The sequence below is a fragment of the Chanodichthys erythropterus genome, chromosome 17 (assembly GCF_024489055.1).
Source record: "Chanodichthys erythropterus isolate Z2021 chromosome 17, ASM2448905v1, whole genome shotgun sequence".
Classification (NCBI taxonomy): Eukaryota; Metazoa; Chordata; class Actinopteri; order Cypriniformes; family Xenocyprididae; genus Chanodichthys; species Chanodichthys erythropterus.
The window spans coordinates 2701016-2727362 of NC_090237.1; the positions used below are offsets into that span (position 1 = coordinate 2701016).

Consider the following 26347-nt stretch of genomic DNA (forward strand, 5'->3'; position numbering starts at 1 on the left):
ATAAAGCCATAATTGGTCATTTCTGTGAGGTGATTTTTAGATACGAGCTATTTCTGACGGAGCGCTCTGATTGGATATTTCCGTGAGATCGCTCTGATTTCACTCTGATTGGTCATCTCTGGGAAAGTATTCTGACGAGTTGTTTTTGCAGAAGTGCTCTGATTGGTTGATACTGAGGGAACGCTCTGATTGGATGCTCACCGTCCGAGTCGATGCTGTTGAGGGCGGTGGGTGGAATCACGGACACTTTACACTGACCCAACGGACACTTAGAAGAGAGCTGGTCTTTGCACCCAGCATGCACCTAGTGAACGTACACACAGTTGATTGTCATCTTTGTCTTCCATTAAATGTGTAGCATAACATTAATGAATGTCAGAAAATCATGAACTTTCACACACTCACCATGGCTTTACACCACAAACAGCGCCAGTCCTGAAGTCTCAGAACGCTGCCGCAGGTTTTATCACACACAGTGCATTTGGCACTGACGGGCAGATTCCCCTCCAGCCACTGGTGAGGCATCGATATCTAACGAGTTTACAAAGGTGTTAATTACAAGTTCAGAGATTACCTGACCTTCTTACACATAATGGATATAACCATAACCACCCTATCACAAAACAAGAAAAAAGTGTAGCATTGCACAAACAACGCTCACCCCATCCTCATCCTCCAGTATGTCTTTGCCGATGGAGGCCAGAGTCGTCCATTTGCAGTTATTAGTGGCTCTGACCGCACAACGCTTGTGAGCTTTGAACTTGCACACTGTACAACACACAAAGGTTTCAGTCAAGTTAAAGGGTTAGTTCACCTAAAAATCATCATTTACTCACCCTCATGTCTTTCTAAACCAATAAGATTTTTGTTCATCTTCAAAACACAAATGAAGATATTTTAAATGAAATTGAGAATGAACCTCATTGGTTCTTGCTGAAGCTCAAACGTGCTGCGTAACACGAGAATGAACCTCATTGGTTCTCGTAGAAGCTCAAACGTGCTGCGTAACATGAGAATGAACCTTATTGGTTCTTGCTGAAGCTCAAACGTGCTGCGTAACACGAGAATGAACCTCATTGGTTCTTGAGAAGCTCAAACGTGCTGCGTAACACGAGAATGAACCTCATTGGTTCTCGCTGAAGCTCAAACGTGCTGCGTAACACGAGAATGAACCTCATTGGTTCTTGTTGAAGCTCAAACGTGCTGCGTAACATGAGAATGAACCTCATTGGTTCTTGCTGAAGCTCAAACGTGCTGCGTAACACGAGAATGAACCTCATTGGTTCTTGAGGAAGCTCAAACGTGCTGCGTAACACGAGAATGAACCTCATTGGTTCTTGAGAAGCTCAAACGTGCTGCGTAACACGAGAATGAACCTCATTGGTTCTTGTGAAGCTCAAACGTGATGCGTAACACGAGAATGAACCTCATTGGTTCTTGTTGAAGCTCAAACGTGCTGCGTAACACGAGAATGAACCTCATTGGTTCTTGTGAAGCTCAAACGTGATGCGTAACACGAGAATGAACCTCATTGGTTCTTGCTGAAGCTCAAACGTGCTGCGTAACACGAGAATGAACCTCATTGGTTCTTGAGAAGCTCAAACGTGCTGCGTAACACGAGAATGAACCTCATTGGTTCTTGTGAAGCTCAAACGTGATGCGTAACACGAGAATGAACCTCATTGGTTCTTGTTGAAGCTCAAACGTGCTGCGTAACACGAGAATGAACCTCATTGGTTCTTGTGAAGCTCAAACGTGATGCGTAACACGAGAATGAACCTCATTGGTTCTTGTGAAGCTCAAACGTGCTGCGTAACACGAGAATGAACCTCATTGGTTCTTGTGAAGCTCAAACGTGCTGCGTAACACGAGAATGAACCTCATTGGTTCTTGAGGAAGCTCAAACGTGCTGCGTAACACGAGAATGAACCTCATTGGTTCTTGAAGAAGCTCAAACGTGCTGCGTAACACGAGAATGAACCTCATTGGTTCTTGAAGAAGCTCAAACGTGCTGCGTAACACGAGAATGAACCTCATTGGTTCTTGAAGAAGCTCAAACGTGCTGCGTAACACGAGAATGAACCTCATTGGTTCTTGAGAAGCTCAAACGTGCTGCGTAACACGAGAATGAACCTCATTGGTTCTCGCTGAAGCTCAAACGTGCTGCGTAACATGAGAATGAACCTCATTGGTTCTTGAGGAAGCTCAAACGTGCTGCATAACACCAGAATGAACCTCATTGGTTCTTGTGAAGCTCAAACGTGCTGCGTAACACGAGAATGAACCTCATTGGTTCTTGCTGAAGCTCAAACGTGCTGCGTAACACGAGAATGAACCTCATTGGTTCTTGAGAAGCTCAAACGTGCTGCGTAACACGAGAATGAACCTCATTGGTTCTTGTGAAGCTCAAACGTGATGCGTAACACGAGAATGAACCTCATTGGTTCTTGTTGAAGCTCAAACGTGCTGCGTAACACGAGAATGAACCTCATTGGTTCTTGTGAAGCTCAAACGTGCTGCATAACACCAGAATGAACCTCATTGGTTCTTGTGAAGCTCAAACGTGCTGCGTAACACGAGAATGAACCTCATTGGTTCTTGCTGAAGCTCAAACGTGCTGCGTAACACGAGAATGAACCTCATTGGTTCTTGAGGAAGCTCAAACGTGCTGCGTAACACGAGAATGAACCTCATTGGTTCTTGAGAAGCTCAAACGTGCTGCGTAACACGAGAATGAACCTCATTGGTTCTTGTGAAGCTCAAACGTGATGCGTAACACGAGAATGAACCTCATTGGTTCTTGTTGAAGCTCAAACGTGCTGCGTAACACGAGAATGAACCTCATTGGTTCTTGTGAAGCTCAAACGTGATGCGTAACACGAGAATGAACCTCATTGGTTCTTGTGAAGCTCAAACGTGCTGTGTAACACGAGAATGAACCTCATTGGTTCTTGCTGAAGCTCAAACGTGCTGCGTAACACGAGAATGAACCTCATTGGTTCTTGTGAAGCTCAAACGTGATGCGTAACACGAGAATGAACCTCATTGGTTCTTGTTGAAGCTCAAACGTGCTGCGTAACACGAGAATGAACCTCATTGGTTCTTGTGAAGCTCAAACGTGATGCGTAACACGAGAATGAACCTCATTGGTTCTTGTGAAGCTCAAACGTGCTGTGTAACACGAGAATGAACCTCATTGGTTCTTGTGAAGCTCAAACGTGCTGTGTAACACGAGAATGAACCTCATTGGTTCTTGAAGAAGCTCAAACGTGCTGCGTAACACGAGAATGAATAAAAGCCTAAATTAAATCTGTTCATTATATAAAGCAATAAAGTCTCTTCAGAAAATTTGGACTAAACTGCTCGATTCACATGGATTAGTTTTACATTCTCTTTATGAACTTTTTGAAGCGTTGAAGTGGTATTTGCATAGCTGTGAATGGAGGGACAGAAATCTCTCCAATTTCATCAAAAAGATTTTCATTTGTGTTTCGAAGATGAACAAAAGTCTTACAGGTGTGGAACAACATGAAGGTGAGAACACCTTTAACACATAAATCAGCACAGAAACCTCTATAACAATCAAATCAAATGCATGATGACAGACCTTCGCAGGACAGTCCATGAGAGGTGACTCCAGACAGCGCCTCCCGGCAGACGTTACAGTACGTGGGGCGAGCGTGTGAACAGGCGTACCAGTTATGCATCCCAGAGAAATGATCCATACTGAACTGAGTGGACTAGAGCAGAGACACAAGCATTAAACTGATCAAATGTGACGTTTATAATGTTACTAAAGATTTCTATTTCAAATAAATGATGAACTTTCTATTCATCAGTTTCCACAAAAATATGAAGCAGTCACTACTGTGAGCTGTATTCCGTCTCACTTTGTGTGTGGAATAATTAGTACTTGATCACAGAGTCTACAAAGATTTTCCACTGCTTTCTGCCGCTTGTAGAGACTGCGGTGTAATGTATTTCTAATAAACCCATTCCTAAACAGACGGTAAAAACTTTCCATCAGATGGAGAATCTCACCTCAAAGTGTTCTCTGTTCTGAACACTCTTCAGCGCTGCGATCCATTCCTCCATTTCTTTCCTGTTTTCCGCACACAGAATCAGCCGACGACACGGAGTGATTACCTACAGAGAGAGAGGGGGAAAAGCTCAGGAGTCGGTCATGTGAAACTGAAGAAATCGGAATAGATTTGTTCAAGTATCATAAGCTGCTTTCTCCACACATAACCTTAAATGTGTGTGTGAGCACCAGAAACATGTGTTTCTCCTACAAACTGAGCCCAAGGAACAAGGAACACACTGTTCACACACACACACACACACACACACACACACACACACACACACACACTTGACCAAAGAGCTCTTGTTATCCAACTTACAGGGTGCCAACTAGGGCTGTGTGACAGATCAAAAATATTCACAATGATTTTGCTGGCGATATGATATTACACAACACTAAGAGGAATACTGCAATGAGCTTTTTATTTAGCCATTAAGTCTACCTAAATACCGTGACATTACATTAGTTTCACATGTCTCCTTTTTCAGCAAGATTTAATTATATGTATTTTTTATTGGTGCATATAAATAAAAATGAATAAATACTCATAATGACCAGTGCGAAAAAGTGTAGATTATTTTTAACTAGATATAAGGTCTCATTTGCAAACACTGGTACATGCAATATCCGACATGAACTAAAAATGAGCAATATGTTTTTTTACAGCCTTTATTAATCTTTGCTAATGTTAGTTAATACAAAATTCAGTTGTTCGATCTTGGTTCAAGGTGCATTAATGTTTTTAACCATCTGGTGCTTATTTCAACAAAATGAATCTACTATATTTTAGTTCGATAATGAAAAAGTTCTGTTTTTAATTAATGCTTTTCTGTAAAAAAGTTACAGAATTTTACATTTATTATGAAAAATGCAAAAAAAAAAAAAAAACTATTTTAAAATGTTATACAGTATGAAATATTTTATATACAAAAACACATTTTACTCTAAATATCAATACCATAAATTTAAACAAGTTGTGTTCCAAATTCAATCTTGATATCTGAAAAAATTAGCTTTCAGTAAGATTTTGTTTGGCCGCAGTACCAAAAATTTCCACTTGGAAGGTGGAATTCGTCTACCATTCCTTTCCAATATGCTAATTTGGACCATTTAACCTTTTCATTTTTTTACTGCAAAAATGTACTTTTTTACATTTTTTTTTTGAATTTTTTCTTTATACCAATTTTCATAAAGCATTTTTAACCCTCTGGTGCTCTTCACTCATTTGTTATTGAAAAAAAAAAACATTTTTTACTTCATACCAAGTTTTGTAAAGCATTTCGCTTTCATTTTTTTTTTTTCTTCCATTTTTTGATTTTTTTTTTACTGTATACCAAGTTTCATAAAAGCATTTTAAATCCTCTTCACTAATTTTTTACCGAAAAAGTTTACGTTTTTTTTTTTTTTTTTTTTTTTTTTTTTAGAATCTTTTATTTCATACCAACTTTTGTAAACAATTTGAACCCTCTGGTGCTCTTCGCTCATTTTTTAAACAAAAAAGTTTGAAGTTTTGTTTTATTTATTTATTTATTTATTTTTTTACTTCATCGTACTTCATTTTCAACACTTCAAGTAAAAAATTAAAAAAAAAAAAAAAAAGTTACATTTTTCGGTAAAAAATGAGCGAAGAGCACCAGAGGGTTAAAAATCCTTTAATGAAAGTTTAAATTAACATGAAACTAAAATGAATAAATGCCATAGATGTATGGTTCTTTGCTATTTCATGTTGGCTAATGTATATTAACAAATGTTACCAAATAAAAGCTCATTGAACAGTTGCCAAAGTTCTGAGTCTATGTGTGTATTTATGTACATAGATGAATGAAATCTTATGTTATGTTTGGAATTTGTAATAGAATTAGAAAGCAAAATAGAATCATGTTTACTAGTGAACTCAAAACTCTGGAACTCAAACATTTTCAGCTGTATCACTCTAATACCACACCAGCCAAACCTTCAAGCATTCAAAGGCCTAAAATAGCATATGTGTGTGTGTGTGTGTGTGTGTGTGTGTGTGTGTGTGTGTGTGTGTGTGTGTGTGTGTGTGTGTGTGTGTGGCCGTGCGTACGTCAACTTCCCAATCCGTTTCCTTCAGCTGCAGACAAAGACCCTCTGTTCCCACACGGATAAAAATAACTCACGCCTTTCCTCCGCCAGCACACACACACACATATAAACCGATCATATTATTCATTCCGCAGAAGAGTACACAAGCTGCCTCATAAAACCAACTAAAATATACAGACACATGGATCAGCTGACACACAGCGGAAGAGAGAGAGAGTCAGTGAGCGTCTGCTTAATGTCTTTGATCTAGATCTCAAAGCCACTTTTATCACTCACACAAACACACATTATCAGCGCTATCATAACGCCAGCCGAACCGTGTCATGCGACTCGAAGAGCTTTTGGGCTTCAGTTACATAAGCTGAATATATCCTGTTTTTAACACTTTAACACACAGCTGCGACTCTAATCTGATCATGCACCTAATCAAATATCAGTTTCACGGTAATCTGTATGAATGGTGCTATTTAAATGAACTCTGACTTTTGACTATGCTGAACCCTGTGGAATAATTACTGTAATGCATGAAACAAGATAACCCAAAATATTGACAAGTTCAAGTGTGAAAAGTTCGAACAATGTAAGGCTGAACACCGTCACTGACAATCCTCATTTTGGCTGCGTGAGATTCTCCAGCTTTGTTGTTGTTGAGCTGTTAAAGCTCCGCCCTCTTCTGGAGCAGCAGCTCATTTGCATTTAAAGGGACGCACACAAAAATGGTGTGTTTTTGCTCAAATTTGACAAGCTATAATAAATGATTTGTGGGGGATTTTGAGCTGAAACTTCACATTCTGGAGAAAAAGGGGCATAATAGAATGAAACCTTGTTGTAAAGTGTTTCCAGTCAGTCATCAATGGATTGACTTACTGAAGAGTGAAACACTGTGATTTGTTACGCTTTCAAAACAGCTGTCAAATTCTAACTCGGCCAATGGAGTGAGTGTGGGGGCGGGGCCATCCGTTTGACTGACCAATGGCAGGCAGGGGGAGTGTTCGGAATCTTGTTTTAAATCTTTGCAGTTCTGATTAGTGATGACAGACTTTGCCTTTAAATATGAATCAGTTTTATACTCCAACACTTCACAGCATGTATTACAGTCTGACACTGCTGAACTCTTGCACAACACAGACTCATGACGTCTTCTGAAGCACACGATGTCTTGGGACCTGTCAGAGCAATACCAGCTGACGGTCCGAGCAATATTCATCTGATCTGGATTCAAATTACATACAATAATTTGAATCAAGCTGGCTCCTGAAGTAGCATGAACTTTTCTTATATTAAAGCCTTTCAGACCAAAAGATCCCCAACAAAGGCATGATTTTCTTGGTGTTATTTTTGGTTGTTATTTTATGTTTGTATCAATTCTATAGTTATTTACGGACAGCACTTTGGTCCATTCTCTATTTATAAATAGAAGTTGAGTTGAGAAAAACACTGTTTTTAATTATTCACACTTGATTTTTCACTATTGGTGACACTTCATCATATGTCACACTATTATGTGTAAACATATTACATTTTATTTTTCACAATTCTCTGATGAATAGAAAGTTCGAAAGAACTTTGAAATAGAATCTTTTGTGACATTATAAATGTCTTTACTGTCACTTTTGATCAATTTAATGCACTTTTGCATTAGTTTCTTTAAAAATAACCTCACCAACCCCAAATTTTTGTTTAAAACATTATGTCTCAGATACAGACTCTTCTCCTTTAATAAGCATGCATTATATAAACCACATATAAATATCAATATAACATGTTAATTTAGTGTGGTTAATAAAGCAGCATAATTCATCATTCCTGCTGAGCATATGAAAATTATTTGAGACAATGTTTGAAACTTTGTATTGTTAGCAAGATGAATCACTTGTTTTTCTCCTTCATAAATGAATATGTAACAAGACGTCAGTCTGTTTGCGTATATAGTGTGACGATTAAAACAAGCGTGGACTATAGACCACTGAAAGGCATATGTTCAATTTTTTTCTCAGAAAATATTTAAAGTATGATTTTTTTAAAAATGTTTTTGAAGTCACCAAGACTGCATTTATTTTATCAAAAATACAGTAAAAAATCTGAAATATTATTACAATGTAAAATATCTGTTTTCTATGTGAATATATAGTAAAATGTAATTTATATCCAGTGATCAAAGCTGAATTTTCAGCATCATTATCATCATGATCCTTCAGAAATCATTCTAATATGATGATTTGCTGCTCAAGAAACATTTATTAATGTTGAAAACTAGTGATAGATTTTATTTTTCAGGATTCTTTGATGAATATAAAGTTCAAAAGAACAGCATTTATTTGAAATAGAATCTTTAGTAACATTATAAATGTCTTTACTGTCACTTTAAAGCATTAATTAAAAGCATTAAATTATTTAATCTTATCCACCCCAATTAACTGCCATATCAGGTAATTAATTTGATTCATATTTTTAAAATACAAACCTAAACTAGACGGTTATTCAAACACACACACACACACACACACAGGGGTAGCTGTCATACTGAGCCCAAGGCACAGGCAGTGGACACAGTGTTCAAAACACACACACATTCTTGTGCATCTATCTTTTTGAGGACATTCATGCACACAATGCAATCTCTACCCATCACAACTAAGTGCCTAACCCGAACCCTGATTATAATACTTAATATTCATCAATATTATTGATCTGACTGCACTGACACTGTTCATGAGAACTGGACATTGACATCGCTTTATAGATGAAATGACCTAATTTAATAACGGATGATCGTTACAGCAGAACTGAATCAACACTGAACTAACAGCCAAAATCAGCTCTGTTTGCATCAATGAATCATTTTCCTGTTATCCCTACAGTCTGTGTTGTATTAAGTGCTTTAACCTGATGCATAAAACCAAGTCTTGACCCTCAAACAGCCTCTCAGAAAGTGAGGAACGTATCCTGTATCCAGTATAAAACTCAAACCGGTCTTCACAAGAATTGTTTACATGTAAATATCCTTATAATGATTACAGACTACCAAAACACAATGTGGTAAAATGTCAATTTACTCCATAAATTATTTCCATCTTCCCCAGAATGCAAGGATTTGTCAGATTTGGCTCACATCTGGGGGTAATTTTATAGCAAAAAACATAATTAATGCAATCTTTCACCACAAAATCAACATTTACGCTCTCACATGTGGTTCAAACCTGTATGACTTTATTTCTACAATGAGTCAAACTTAAAATGTTCTTCAAAAGAGAAGAAATAAAGTGAGAGTGTACATGATAACAAAACTTTCATTTTGGGGTGAACTGTCCCTTTAAGAAAACACACACTCTCTTTCTCTCCCTCTCATTCCACACATTCTTTCCTCTTACTTATTGCCGGCAGAATCCAGACGCTCCAGTAAGGCTCTTCTGTCTCTCGTGTGGAAGTCTACAGATCAGCAAATAACTCCTAATTCAGCTTCTCTCTCTTTCCTGATCTGATCCATGTCTCTTTCCTTCCCTCTCTCTTTCAAAGACTCCTCCCTTTTTCCCTCACGATGACTCAGAGACCCGCGTCCTGTCAGAGCCCCTCCCACAGAGCAGGAGAATACATATGAAAACACACCGAGCGGATACACCATGGAAAAGCGCGAGCTCCTCCCTGCAATTAAAGTTAAATCAGTCCAAATGTCAACTATAAATACCCTGAACACGCACATGTGCTCCGGACTATTTCAGGCTGTTCTGTTTATCACATCCAGAATAAACACATTCTGCGTTTTTCTCAGAAGCTTCATTTCCTTTGCCGAGAACATCAGAGAAAACATGAGAAACCAGTGTGTGTTTGCTTTAGTGAAACTGACTCCAGAAGTCAATCTGACGAAGAGGGTTTCTTTTAGGAGCAGAGTTTAATCTTCAACAAGAGAAACTCTGAGTCATATCTAGAAATCAGAATATCAAAGATTTGAGTTTGTAATCAATCACCTAGCAACCAACCAGAACACCCTAGCAACTGCATAGCAACGCCCTTATTTTCTTATGTAAGCACTTGTGAATCAGTCAGAGAAGTTATCAAATTAAACGGCATAAAATAAAACTAATTGATAAATGAAATACACTAGTGTTCAAGAGTTTGAAGTGAGTTTTTTTTAAAAAGAAAATGATACTTTTATTCATCAAGGATGCATTAAATTGATCAAAAGTGACAGTAAATGTTACAAAAGATTCTATTTCAAAGAAATGCTGTTCTTTTAGAACTTTCTATTCATCAAAGAATCCTGAAAAAAAAAATGTATCACAGTTTCAACAGAAATGAACTGTTTTCAACATTGATAATAATCATAAATGTTTCTTGAGCAGCAAATCAGCATATCAGAATGATTTCTGGAGGATCATGTGACACTGAAGACTGGAGTAATGATGCTGAAAATTCAGCTTTGATCACTGGAATAAATTACATTTTACTATATATTCACATAGAAAACAGCTGTTTTAAATTGTAATAATATTTCAGAATTTTTACTGTATTTTTGATCAAATAAACGCAGCCTTGATGAGCAGAAGAGACTCTTTTACAAACATAAAAAATCTTGCCAGCCCTAAACTTTTGAACACTAATGTCTTTTACCACATTTTCATATGTTTATGAAATAAACAAAACCAATTACTGACCTGCATTTATGCCTCTAAAAATCACAGAAAAATCATTTGAAAGAATGATATAAATCTATTTCTGACTGTTTTATCTATTTTGAAATGACCGCATCATTTGGCAACAGACCGCTGAGGACAGTGAACACAAATTCAAGCAAATTAACACAATTCAAATTCTATATGTGTGTGTGTGTGTGTGTGTGTGTGTGTGTGTGTGTGTGTGTGTGTGTGTGTGTGTGTGTGTGTGTGTGTGTGTGTGTGTGTGTGTGTGTGTGTGTGTGTGTGTGTGACTCACAGTGAAGCTGTTGTTAACATTCTTGGTGCTGGATTCCGCTACGCTGGCGTCTGTCAGATCCACTTCATCAAAAATAATTGACTGAAAACAAATCATCACATATTAATCAATATTTCTTTCCCCCAAACATTATAAAAAGGAAAAATGTGATTAAAACGTCTGAGAGGACATAAAAAGTAGTTATATATAGCATTAGAAATATATGAAATATATGAAAATTCATATATATATATACAGTACAGTCCAAAAGTTTGGAACCACTAAGATTTTTAATGTTTTTAAAAGAAGTTTCGTCTGCTCACCAAGGCTACATTTATTTAATTAAAAATACAGTAAAAACAGTAATATTGTGAAATATTATTACAATTTAAAATGACTGTTTTCTATTTGAATATATTTCACAAAGTAATTTATTCCTGTGATCAAAGCTGAATTTTCAGCATCATTACTCCAGTCTTCAGTGTCACATGATCCTTCAGAAATCTTTTCTAATATGATGATCTGCTGCTCAAGAAACATTTAATGTGTACAATTGTACAAAATATTTGTGTAAAATATTTTTTTTCAGGATTATTTGATGAATAGAAAGTTCAAAAGAACAGTGTTTATCTGAAATCTAATCTTTTGTAACATTATAAATGTCTTTACTGTCACTTTTGATTGATTTAATGCATCCTTGCTGAATAAAAGTATTCATTTCTTTAATTTCTTTTCAAAAAATAAAAATAAAAATTCTTACTGACCCCAAACTTTTGAACGGTAGTGTATAATGCTACAGAAGCTTTGTATTTCAGATAAATGCTGTTCTTTTGAACTTTCTATTCATCAAGGAATCCTGAAAAAAAAAGTACACAACTGTTTTCAACATTGATGATAATCCTAAATGTTTCTTGAGCAGCAGATCAGCATATTAGAATGATTTCTGAAGGATCATGTGACACTGAAGACTGGAGTAATGATGCTGAAAATTCAGCTTTGATCACAGGAATAAATTACTTTGTGAAATATATTTAAATAGAAAACAGTTATTTTAAATTGTAATAATATTTCACAATATTACTGATTTTACTGTATTTTTAATTAAATAAATGTAGCCTTGGTGAGCAGACGAAACTTCTTTTAAAAACATTAAAAATCTTACAGATCCCAAACTTTTGGACTGGACTGTATATGTGTGTGTGTGTGTGTGTGTGTGTGTGTGTGTGGTGTGTGTGTGTGTGTGTGTGTGTGTGTGTGTGTGTTTAGACAGACCTTGGCCGTCTGAGCGTAGTACAGTGTTCTTCCCCGCAGTTTAAAATAACGTCTCTTCCAGCGCTGGAAATTCGTCTGTTTCATTAACTTTCCCTCTTTTAAAATCGTCTAGAAGGAGAGAGAGAGAGAGAGAGAGAGAGAAAGAATGTGAAAAATCCTTTCTTTCCAGTCACCCTCGTTCTTTTACGTAATAAATAACATCATCATCATCATCATCATCATACTTTTTACACACCGTTACATCTCCCACAAACCTTTACTGGAAAGATATTTTCACAGCAAAAAACCACACAAACTACACTGACACTCCAACCTCAGACAACACACACACACACACACACACACACACACACACACACACACACACACACACACACACACACACACACACACACACACACACTGCTGCCTGCAGTTTCATGTTAGACCTAAAGGGAGCAGCAGAGCGCAACATATTTCACTCTGACATCAGATTTCTTTATTTGCAAGCATAACTGTTAATATTTCTCATATTTACGATGATTGATTTCTGCAGGTTTTCCTCAAATCATGTCTTGAGCATTAATTTATTTACTTATTTATTTATTTGTTCATTTATTTATTTACCATTTACTGCCATATAGCATCAAAGGCTATATTCATGGCAAACTCAAGAGTAATTCAATTTTAAATAATCATAATAATATTTCAATTAATTGTATACAGTCATTCAACATATATTCATATTATGCTTACAAACAAATAAAACATATAAAATAAATAAATAAAAATAATAATACCAATAATAATAGCTATATAAAATAATTGTAGTTATATAATATCTATAGTAATAGTTATATAAAATATTACAATTTCATATTTGATAAAACATTCTAATATTTTTCCAGGAGAACCTTTTTTTGAATGTCCGCTCATGTACTTTCTGAATAAAACATTGCCTAATATCATTTAAAGCAGGATATTACAATAAAATATGCTTTATAGTTAATGACGACTTGCAAAAATCACATTAAGGCAAATCTTCCCTTTCCAATTAAGATCATTTCATATAATAATGATTCCGTCTGGATTCCCTTCATATAATGTATTATGGATACATTCATCTCAGCTGCTGGCCATTAAAACAGTGAAAAATCCCACAGACGCATGGTAACACACCTTAAAAATTACACAATTTTAAACATTAAACGCTGACTCATTAAAACACACGAACATGTAGATCAAACTGATCTGACTTCAACTCCAGCAGCTCATCCCATCTTTACATCTACAACAAGAGCAAAAACATTACAAGCGAACTCTTTGTACATCAAATCTGCAGCAAAGCACATCCGAGTCGCAAAGTAATGAAGCGACTCCATCAAACACAACACAACACACTGATTCAGAGCACTCGAAACGATTCAGCATCATAAAACAGCACTAACACACACATGCACGAGAGTGTGTAACACTAACCTGGCTCTTAGCGCAATCCATCAGAGACAGGTCAGAGCGAGAAGAGTCTGACTGACGTGAGGGGCTCTCACCACACACACATATACACACACACACACACACACACACACTCGTGCTGGTTTCCGCTGACAGTAAATGGCCTTTTCTCTGTCACTGAAGGCACCTGTCACTTCAGCTCACACACACACACACACTGCACATCTCACAGACGACACCCATCAACCCACAGGAAGCTTGACCTGTTTGTGCAGCGCTCAGTCTTTGAGAAGCGCTACCAAAATAGCTCACGGCGAACCTTGATGCAGATAATAGTCATTTCCTCACCGCACGCTAACTTCACATCTGAATGACATGAGCGTGTCGTGCCTTCTCATGGACTCCAGCACATATTCATCAGGGTTAAGGTTAAACTGAAAGATTAAAAACATTTACATTGTTTGAAATAAAATAAATACGGAAGAGGATTAAGGACAAGTAATGGTAAAAAATTGAAAACCTTCTCGAGATTAAAGTCATTATAATGCAGGATTAAACTCAAGGAAAAAGTCGAGAATAAACACGCATTCGTTTTTTTTTTGCACACTCAACATTTTATTTTGACTTTTTCTCAAAATTTAACGTTTTTTCTCAAAACACAACAACTTTATTCTCAAAATTTAAAGAGTTTATTCTCAACATTTAATTTTTACTTTTTCCAGAAATTTTACGTTTTTTCTCGAAACACAACGACTTTATTCTCAAAATGTAGTTTATTTTCAACATTTTATTTCAACTTTTTCTCGAAATTTAACAATTTTTTTCTCGAAACATGACTATATTCTCAAAATTTTAAGTTTATTCTCAAAATTTAATGTTTATTCTCAACATTTTATTTTGAACTTTGTCTCGAAATTTAACATTTTTTTTTTCAAAACACGACTTTATTGTCAAAATTTAGAGTTTATTCTCAACATTTAATTTATACTTTCTTGAAATTTAACAAGTTTTTTTCTCAAAACATGACTTTATTCTCAAAATTTAGAGTTTATTCTCATTTTATTTCAACTTTTTCTCAAAATGTATCAAGTTTTTTCTCAAAACATGACTTTATTCTCAAAATTTAAAGTTTATTCTCGAAATTTAATGAGTTTATTCTCAACATTTTATTCCAACCTTTTTCTCAAAATTTAACAATTTTTTTCTCGAAACATGACTTTATTCTCAAAATTTAGAGTTTATTCCCAAAATTTAATGAGTTTATTCTCAACATTTTATTGAGACCTTTTTCTCAAAATTTATTTTTTTTTTTCTGGAAACATGACTGTATTCTCAAAATTTAGAGTTTATTCTCAACATTTTATTTCAACTTTTTCTCAAAATTTAATTTTTTTTCTCGAAACATGACTTTATTCTCAAAATTTAAAGAGTTTATTCTCAATATTTTATTTGGACTTTTTTCTTGAAATTTAAGGAGTTTTTTTCTCAAAACAACTTTATTCTCAAAATTTTATGAGTTTATTCTCAACATTTTATTCCGACCTTTTTCTCGAAATTTAACAAGTTTTTTTCTGGAAACACGACTGTATTCTCAAAATTTAGAGTTTATTCCCAACATTTTATTTTGACCTTATTCTCAAAATGTAACTATTTTTTTCTGGAAACATGACTTTATTCTCAAAATTTAGAGAATATTCTCAACATTTTATTCTGACCTTTTTCTCAAAATGTAACAATTTTTTTCTTGAAACATGACTTTATTCTCAAAATTTAAAGAGTTTATTCTCAACATTTTATTTGGACTTTTTTCTTGAAATTTAAGGAGTTTTTTTAATCAAAACAACTTTATTCTCAAAATTTAAAGAGTTTATTCTCAGCATTTTATTTAAACTTTTTTCTCTAAATATAATTAGTTTTTCTCGAAAAACGACGACTTTATTCTCAAAATTTAATTTGTTTATTCTTGACATTTTATTTTGACTTTTTTTCTTGAAATTAAATGAGTTTAATCTCACATTATAATGACTTAAATCTCAAGGTGGTTTTATTTTTTTATTATTACTTGGCCCTAATCCTCTTCTGTAAATATATATATATATATATATATATATATATATACACAGTCAAACCAAAATGTTTTTTGCATTTCAGCTAAGGCAGCATTTCTATTTAGCTTCTATTTTTATTTAGCTTCATTTGAACTACTAAAATAAACTAAAACTAAAAAATAATAGACAGTTAAAAAGCTAATAAAAATTACAAACATGCAAATAAATACATTACTAAAACTTTAACTGAAATTAAAATGAAAACAGAAAATATGATAAAATATTATTCAAAATATTAACAAAAACTATAATAGCAGATTGGTACTAAAATACAGAAAAAAATAAAGGTTTCAAATTATTATTATTATTATATTTATTTATTTTTTGCAGTGATCAGGTCCCTCAAAGAACCTTTCAGTGATCATTTCAACCATTTTAATGTTTTTTTTTTTATGTGAAGAACCTTCTTCCCCTATAAAGAACCTTTCATGGAATTGAACGTAAAGGGCTCTTCATGGAACCATAGAAGAAAAAAGTCCTTTTATTTTGAAGAGTGTGATGCAGATATGAATAAATAGAAGCAAAAGTAGCAGCAGTAACTGCGTGGGAGGGTCTTCCTGAAATAACTCACAGATAAAACTTTGATTTCGGTCTGATATCAGACGCATCACATCGAGCCACTATTTACAGTACTGTATGAAAAGAACATATTCACATGTATTAATCAGTCACCATGAGCAATAACTCATTTACTGCAATAACTGCAATCTGCAAGGCACATGCAGGACAAACAGCGGTAATGTAGAAGAAATATGCAGGAATATCAGCAATATTGCAGCACTAATATTAATAGAATAGAAATGCACAGCACTGCAGGAATACTGTACATTAATACGGCAGCAGGAATATCAGTCATTACTAATGCTGGACATTTACATTAATTCATTTAGCAGATGCTTTTATCCAAATTTGTATTTGTATTGCACTTTTCACAATGCGTATTGTTTCAAACTTCAAAGGAGCTTCTCAGAAAATGCATGTTTCAATATTACAATCAGGAGGTGTTCCGTTATCAGAGTGTCAGTAACGTCCATACGGCAGTAATAAATCAATACACCTATAAGATAGTACAAGTCAATATGTGGTTAGTAAGCAATAAGCATCATGTATTTAGTTAGGTGGATATAATGAACATGTCAGACCTGTGATCGTAATCCAAAGCATCTGCTAAATTAATAAATGGAAATATAGACGAATATAGAGTGCAACACTGGTTCAGGAAGTATTTTATCCATTAATTTCTCCCATAGGGATTTCATTGAAGCGTTAAAGGCATGAAGCAAGTCAATCAGATACGAGTTGAAACACAACATTACAAACTTTGATTTGAAGCAAAAAAGTGTTTGAAAATCGTGCAAAAAGACAAAGACTGTGAACTTAACAGCTTTAGTGTGGGAAAGAACTACAATCCCATGAAGCATTGCAAACAGCATAATGAAATTAAAAATGATGGAGAAATATTAAACTACTCATTTAAAAATATGTTGTCATTTTTCATTCGCAGCGCTTCATGGGAGTGGGCGGAGCCTGAGATCTTTTGCTGCATTTAGCTTGTTTCGACTCTCTGATTGGTGGATTTTCTGTACAGCATCATGGGTAATGTAGTTTTTCACCACAAATTCCACTTTTAAACGATTATTTTAAAACTAAGCTGAAATAATGCGGACTGACGGCTTCAAAGGAAGGAAATATCATCGATTAACAATTTCAAAGCTCACAGTAAAGCTGTATTTAAAGATTTATAAGTTATCATTAAAATAAGTTTCCCTATGCAGAAAATGAGTTGTTATTGCAGGAACACTGTCAGAATGTACTTTTAGTGGTAGATAAGGTACAAAGTTGTCTTTTAAGGGTCCTGCCTCAGTGTCAAGCTCATTTTCAGTGAATATCAGCATAACTGTGAGGTGTTCCTGCTCGAGTTTTCCAGTGTTATGCACATGCTCAGAGAATACTGTAAATACATCACATAGATGCTTTTCAGTAGAAGGTGGATTAACTCCGAGACGAATGCTCTGAAATCCCCCTCCGTGGAGCGGCCGCGGGTCAATCGTGACCTTTGAACGGACAGATGCCTGCGGTTACTGTAGCGAGAGCCCTTTCATCTCACCTCTGTCTGATCAGACTCAAAGAGACCGTGACCGATCTGAACCGTGACCTTTCTCCCCTCCACCACAAACACACAGACTCAATGACAGGGGCGAGACACGGCTTCCGCTTCCCAGAATTCACTCCAGAGAGACGCAGCCTTGTTTACAGGCCAGGCATGTAGCGGCAGAGCCGCCGGCCACCCGCGCGTTACTGTTACCTTAACTACTGCAGTCTATAGATGGGGCTGTGAAAGGTTATTCTTTCCCCAAATTATGCTTTTTCCATTTGAATTCGGTTTTAATTGTTCTGGACTTAGTTTTAATAGTTAAATTAAAATTTTAGTAGTAATAGTGTTGGAGTTTGAGTTGCCACATCAGCTTCAAAGGCTGTTTCATGGCAAGTACAGATTATACAGTAGAGAACAGTTATATATATATATATATATATATATATATAGTCAAACCAAAAATTATTCAGACATTTTTTATATTTTTGGTATATTTTTACTAGTGTGTGCAGGATACTATAGTTGATTTATGTAAGTGAGGATAGCAAAATAAAGTAAACTGTGACATATTATACCCAAAAATTCTTCATGCAGTAAAATTGATGATAAATTGGAACCAAAAATTATTCAGACACTTTGACCTGAACATGTTTTGTTTAAGTGTTATCTGACATAATTAAGATTAATGTTTTTCTGACACAGTTTAACTCATATTTGTCATATTTTACTACCATTTTTTAAACTATAGTGAATAAACTGAATTAATGAATGAAATGTTCAAGGTGTCTGAATACATTTTGGTTTGACTGTATATATATATATTTTATTAGTGCTGACAAACAATTAATCACATCCAAAATAAAAGTTTGTGTTTACATATTATATGTGTGTACTGTGTATATTTATTATGTATATATAAATAAACACATATACATGTATATATTTAACAAACTTATATTACATTTAAAATTTTTATATATATATATATATATATATATATATATATATATATATATATATATATATATATATATATATATATCTATATATATATATATATATATATATATATATATTAAATAAATATATGTATGTGTGTGTATTTATACATATGCATAATAAATATACACAGTACAAACACATATATTATGTAAACACAAAATTTTATTTTGTATGTATATATATATATATATATATATATATATATATATATATATATATATATATATATATATATATATATATATATATAAATAAAGAGTCTTTTTTTATAAAATTTTATATATATATAAGACTCTTTAAATGTAATTTTGGCAGAAATTGTAAAAGTTTTCTGGGTGCATCTTACAAAATAATGCTTTAAAAGTTTGTAAATTAAATTTCAGTAATCCAAAAGCATGTCTAATTAATTGAAATCATGAAACTTCTACAATTTAACAACAATTTATTAAAAGTTTAATAAAAACTATATTTTTAGGGCCCTATGTAATACTTTTTATTTTTTCTCAAATTTCGTTTTATTTTTCCTAAATTCCGTGTTTTACGTTTTTATTTTTCTGGATTCCATTTTAATGATTTAGTTAAATTTAGATAAAATCAAGACCTTTTTTTTCAGATTTTTTCTTTTTCTGGATTTATGATTTAATACAAATTTATTATCAAATGAAAGCATAAAACATTAACAATTTAATTCATTATTAAAATTTAAAATTTATTTTATTTTTGGCAAACAAATTGCTGCACGATACAGGTTTAAAAATTGCATAATTATTCCTTAAAAAAAGTTTTACAAATTTCATATTATATTACTTTGAAGAGCACATTCAGCTGTACAACAGTAATATATTTCTGTCATAATTTCTTCAAGTTGAACCAAACTTTTATTATGACAGGTTGTCGTACAGAGTTTGTGTGTATTTAATGATAGTTTTCTCAGATGAAATGGTGAAATGTTGCTGAAGAGACTCTCAGAGCAGCTCTGGAGACGAAGATCATGCGTTCACATAGGGACTGAAAACACCACGAGCGTCTCGCGTGCTTCAGTATGAGAAGACCAAAGTGCGCCGCTCATTTATACAGACTTCATATTTAAACGAGTTTCAATATTCACAGATCGCAGTTCAATTCTGTGTACAGCTCTACTTTTCATTATTTCATTCAAACTTTGCCAAATTACACGACATTCCGTGTCACACTGTAAATTCCATTTTAATATTTGGATTCCACGATTCTGTCTGCATTTTCCGCATCACCGAAACCACAGTGCCCTAGACAAGCACACTTCCCATCGGCTGCAAGAAATAGTGCATCTAAAAATAAACTGGTTCCCATACAATTTTACTGTAAAAAGCAGCTTGGACGGAAGTGCAACATTTCATCTTTTGTGCTCCAGAATGAGGCTGTGTACATTTTTGCAGATTTATGGCTTTAATTAAAGTATGCACAGCATTCATTTTCACTGGCCTTGCATATAAAGGTCACAGGTCACCTGTGCGACATGAATTCAGAAAAATCGTTTTTGCTCGTCTTTATCTTTTTAATAACTCGTAAGCACTTTCTACAGACTCAGACTGTTAATTGCCCTTCAACATGAGTGAATAACACCGGTTGGTTTTCTAGGTGAAAGATATTAAACAATAAAACGGAAGATAGCATAAATGATGCAAGTACGAATCATCTCCGGTCCGTCCTAAGCAACAGAGCATCATCTCTCATATCTCGTGTGTGATCTCAGTCGATACACACACACTCTACTGAAGAACATCTCACAGCTAATGATATCGCAAAACCATAACCTCAGCCGCATCTCACAGAGAAATCAGCTGATATTTATAGCTAGCAAAAACTGGAAATTGTTATTTTGAGTGTTTCAAATGGAGCAAATGCATTAATAAATCCTGCTTCAATAATGCATTATTACATCAATCAGAGAAGTCTGTCAAAATCAGTCTCACAGGAAGTGAACAGGTCTTATTATTCATCACTTTATCTATCATGTAGCTGTTGTAATGGAACAAACTTTAAATGTCAAGACTATTACTATGATTCTGAACAGCAAACTTTTTTTATAAGCGTGAATGGTGATAATAACTCATAACACGACCTTTGCTTTACCAGCTCAGATCTTAAAGCTCTCTCACCACATCTGCGACAAAACACCACAGTTTCTGCAGCTATTTTTTACTGAAGTACAAAAATGACACTAAATCTCCATTAAACAGTCAAAAAAAAGGTGCTATCCCAACATTTGTTATTATTATTACCGTAAAACTGCGGTAAGTTGGTTGATTCCAGCGTACCACAGTTTAACAGTAATAATAATAAATGTTGTAACTATGACGTTTGAACATAAACTGTGATTTCCAGAGGGATTTTTTTCTGAGGTTTGAGACAGATATGATTTTTCCACAAAAATAAGTATATATTTTGCTGCTGCTAAATCATAATAAATCAATTTAATTTCCTAAAGAGCATTCAGAATGTTTTTTTGCTTTAATTATCTCTATATTTCACTGTAGTTTTACTGTAATCTTACTGTTGTATTGTAGCAGAAAGTGTTTCTTTGAAAGGTCATTTGTGTTTCAATGTAACCGCTGCGCTTCCATTGAATTGAGAATGTTACAGTGTTTCATTTTCAAACTCACAGATTCCAAACAAACGGTTACAATGTTGCAATGCATTCGAACGAACGAACGAACGCATGCACGCGCGTGCAGAGTCCGCTCATCACAGTGCCGCGCGGTACCGTTACATTCACACGCGCTCGTCTCCGCGACCGGCGTCTGTGTCGGTCGGTACCGGAGGGTCTGGACATGCAGGAAATGTCGCGGATCTCGGACGGGCCGCTCGGTCTGAAGCGCTTTTTCTCTTTGCAGATCAACACTAAACACACATACACGTGATATATTACCTTGCTCCGGATCTGACCGGACGTAGAGACCTTTCGAATGAGTTTCTGCGGGGACCCGTGCTCCTGCTCCGGCTCACTGTCCGACGACTCGGCCTCAGCCGCCGCAGCAGCAGCAGCAGCACCGACCGCCGCCATCCTGCGCTCCAGCCCCCGGGACTCAGAGACGTGCTCCAGCGGGACCGGCCGCACAGCGCCGCCACACGGACAGAGCGAGCGCGACAGCCCGGGGAGAGCGAGAGAACGCGCGCCGCCTACCGGACAGAAGAGAAACTACAAAACTAAGATGCATCAAAGCTGTATTTGAAAGAAGGATAGCATACGCTCACCGTCAATCAAAAATTAGTTTGTACAATTTGAATTAGTTGAAAATGAAGACGAAACCAACTTTGTGTTTATGAAACATTAGTGGAACATAGTTCACCTGACTTCATACACCACCTAAAAATGATTAATGCCCCTTTCACATGATGTAATATAAGTCTCTGGTGTCTCCAGAATGTGTTTGTGTAGTTTCAACATAAAAGATAATTTATTATAGCTGCAAAAACACGCCGTTTTTGTGTGTGTCCCTTTAAATGCAAATGAGCCGCTGCTCCAGAAGAGGGCGGAGCTTTAACAGCTCAACAACAACAAAGCTGGAGAATCTCACGCAGCCAAAATGAGGAAAGTGTTCAGCCTTACATTGTTCAAACCGGAGTCGACACTGATGGAGAGACTCAGGAAGAAGTTACAACTTTTAGACGTTTCTGAATGGTTAGTGGATAAATTGATGTAGTTGCTGTGGAGTTGATTCAACTCATCCACTAGCATGTGCCGTCATGTTAATCAGGGTTGGGCAAAAATACATCAAAATGTATTTTAAAATAAAATACAAAATTCTCTAATTTTAGGTGTATCAAAATAAACTACAAAATACAGCAGCCACACCATGTATCAAAATAAACTACTGTATTTTTATATTTTAAAAATACTAAAAAATACTTTTACAAGGGAGCATGAAATTTATTCGCAAACCTTCCATCAGTTGGCTCATTTGATCCCTGCTTCATACTACAGTAACGTTAATCTGATCCATGAACATGATTTCTGACCGAGTCCCGTCTTGATTCTTTTCCACCAGCTATAGACGTGAAAACAACACATCCCGTGATTCCACAAAATCAAGGATAAGCGACTGAATAAGCGACTTCTAGTGGCGAAAATGTACACGTGATTCAATCAAAAACCAACTTTAGCTCGATAATAATTTTCCTATTGTCACTGTGAAGCTGCTTTGAGACAATGTGTATTGTGAAAAGCGCTATATAAATGAAGATGACTTGACATTTTGGCTTTAACAGATCAAATATATTCACATATCCCTGTGATCTCCCAGAGGAAGGTTAGTTTTAAAGTAACCAACAGCATAATGTTTGCGAATGACTCATATAATTGTATCCTAATTTAGTTACTTGGTGTTTGGTAACAAAGGGCCTACTTTGCCTCAGCAACTCTGACTCAATTACAAACAAGTAATATATAAGAAGAGAACTGATGGTGCCTGTATTCATAGCAACTAGTTTCTAACTAATTAATCATTTGATTGTTAATTAAGGGGGCTGCTGCTCAGTATAATAGTTTTCAAGAGCATTATCACTGTAAAAAATGACCGTGATTTTAACAGTAAAAGATTGTAAAAATGCTGCGGTGAAAAACTGTCAATTGGTTTCTGTACTATATACAGTGAATAACTGTAATAGATCTAACGGTACATTTAATGTAATTTTACGGTAAAATACCGTTAAATTCACAGTTTTTGGAAATGAAAAATAACAATTCATAAAATTTACAGTGAAAAACCGTAAATTGACATTCCCACAATTCCCTGCGTGACACTTCACATTTCATATAATTTCGTTGAAATAACTCTGTTTCTTCTTAATTTTTCTCATTTTTTTCTAATCAGTTATGTACATTAGGGTTTTATGTTACATCTAATGTTGTTAAATTAATGTTTATTGCATTTTTAAAATTTCATGCATGTTACCATGATGGTGTTTAGTGTGTGTGTGAATGAGTGCTCCTTCTATATAGTAGTATTGTCCTCCTCAGCTTGTGGAAAAGCTGCTTGTGATGAACTTTGATTCATCATGTGACTCTCATCACTACTGTGTTCGGTGACTGTCAGTGTATTATAAAGGTACAAAACAGATATTAGTACTTCATTAGGTTGGTAAATTAACATTATATCAGTTAATGAAATACGTTATTTTACCGTAAATTTAATGGGTTTTTTTTACCGTAAATTTTACTGGGATTTTTTTTACAGTGTGTAAATTGGTAAAATATTTAGCTTGGGCTACTAAAACAAACACCAAAACTTAACATGAACTGTTAAAAAAATTTCTGCAAAAAAAAAAAAAAAAAAAAATTGATGGATTTTCTGTTCAACTCTCAATAAGTCTGGCCAAACTACTAAGTAAGCACCAAAGCATTTTACAGTATTTTAAAACTACAAAAATACAAAGCCATTTTCATCAACCCTATCAAATACAAATTACAAAATACTATTTTGTATTTGAAACACGTAATTAAAAGCGATAGCAAAATTCAGAACCTCTTCTTTTCTTATGTATTGTGTTGGATATTATCATTTTGATCCAAACGCTCCATCAAATAATGAAGGTAAACAACACAATTCAAGAGCATTATTTGATAAGTCAGCTAATCTGAGTCAGCGTGATGGATGATACATGAAAAAGACATTAAGTAACAATAAAGCCTGAAGCGAAATGTTTAACTGGAGGTCACAGAACAGTCTAGAATATAAGCTGTTTCCTGTAAACATACACCCTGACTATAGACCCGATCCTGATGGTTTTGGGCTGGCTACGCAGCACATACAGCGCGACTGGAACTCAGTAAACAGTGTGAAGAAGCGAAGGACAGTAGAAAGCGGGTCAGGAGCTGGGCGGTGCTGTGAAGAAGCGGCCGTGGCTTTGTTTGTGTTTGTGTGTCCAGTTTCACATCTGTGTTTCACATCTCGCCAATGCATACTTCCTCAGAAAAACACATTAGGATGCATTCCCTCAAATAATTCAATAACACATTCTTCTTCGGTGATTCTCGCTTTCACAAACACACGCACACCTTTTCCAGCAATTCACTTTTTTTACATGCTATTTGATAGGGAAGAAAACAGATGGAATCTGATCCTGATGTGCAATTAACAGAAGTGTTTGCAATTATAATTCGCTTTTATGTGGATTTAGTTTAGTTCAATAGCAGCTCTACAGCTCAGTTCAATCTGATGAAAATTAAGCACAAAGCATGTTTGATGTATGCTTCCCTAATTAACTAATTGGGGAATTCCCATTGAATTCAATTGTTCCTCAAGACAACACAACGGATCCACAACTATAAACAAAGCCTCTTTCTCGTCTTTTCTGCGTTTCACTTCTGCATAAGCTTTTACTTTAAACCGGCCATTATGTGTGTATAAGTTGCTTGAATAAAAGCTTCTGCTAAGTGAATTAATGTAGATGAACCCAACACAAACACAACTTTTGGTATTGACATTTAATATGTGCGTTCAAGGAAAGGATGTTTTTTAACACTCATCTCAGGGCATTTTGTCTCCACATAAAATCTTCACAGGTCAGCACCTCTGAAATAGATTTGTTTCTCAGCTGATAAAAACAAACTAAAATCGTCTTTGCTTTAAGAAAAGACACTATGGGAAAATAGTGCATGTGTCAATTTTGAGGTTTTTTGACTTTTCAAAGGGTGTTTTTTTCTGACTAGTGTAAAGAAAACATGCAAAATACACTTTTAAGTTATTGCGCTGTATCTATTTGCGTCTGTAGATTTTAATTACAGTACATGCCTTTAAAGGGAACCTATAATCCCCCTTTCACAAGATGTAATATAAGGTGTCTCCAGAATGTGTCTGTGAAGTTTCAGCTCAAAATTCCCCACAGATCATTTATTATAGCTTGTCAAATTTGAGCAAAAACACGCCATTTTTGTGTGTGTCCCTTTAAATGCAAATGAGCTGCTGCTCCAGAAGAGGGCGGAGCTTTAACAGCTCAACAACAACAAAGCTGGAGAATCTCACGCAGATAGATAGTGCCTCATTTGCATATTTAAACATAACATTTCAGAAAACGTGTAATACAAAATTTTTTTGCAATTCTTAATTTAATCAATCAGCTGTGGAAATACGATGATTTGTATTAGTTTATATTTTTACCCTATTCACTGGGGATGTGTTGAATTAAAGCATTTACGGTGGAGGTCAACACATTAAACACGAGCTTTTAAATACAAAAATATAGCAACATGACTTAACGTTGCATAACATGATACACATAAGCATACCAGAAAGGGACGTGACCTAGCTATTTTTTTGGTTTTTTAAAAACTATTCTGTAAGAAAAGCCTTTGAAAAAGCACAAGGTATTTCAGGTCCATTGTAAAGTGTCCTGAAA

General features: G+C 35.0%; 1 protein-coding gene across 3 annotated transcripts in view; it reads right to left on the minus strand.

Annotated features, from left to right (window-relative positions):
• LOC137005340 (diacylglycerol kinase delta-like) overlaps positions 1–22059 on the minus strand; it is a 45227-nt gene extending 23168 nt beyond the window's left edge. The window contains exons 1-8 of one of the 3 annotated variants that reach the window (XM_067366185.1): positions 21879–22059; positions 12332–12439; positions 11081–11161; positions 4042–4146; positions 3608–3740; positions 662–768; positions 406–531; positions 202–304 (exon numbers count right to left, since the gene is read on the minus strand). In XM_067366185.1, the coding sequence (XP_067222286.1) occupies positions 202–304; positions 406–531; positions 662–768; positions 3608–3740; positions 4042–4146; positions 11081–11161; positions 12332–12439; positions 21879–22013 (898 nt within the window). In that variant the 5' untranslated portion in view covers positions 22014–22059. Of the gene's footprint in view, positions 1–201; positions 305–405; positions 532–661; positions 769–3607; positions 3741–4041; positions 4147–9522; positions 9666–11080; positions 11162–12331; positions 12440–13789; positions 13902–21878 lie in introns of those variants that run through there. The other 2 variants (XM_067366186.1, XM_067366187.1) reach the window with 2 other exon arrangements.
• Between the last annotated feature and the right edge of the window lie 4288 nt (positions 22060–26347).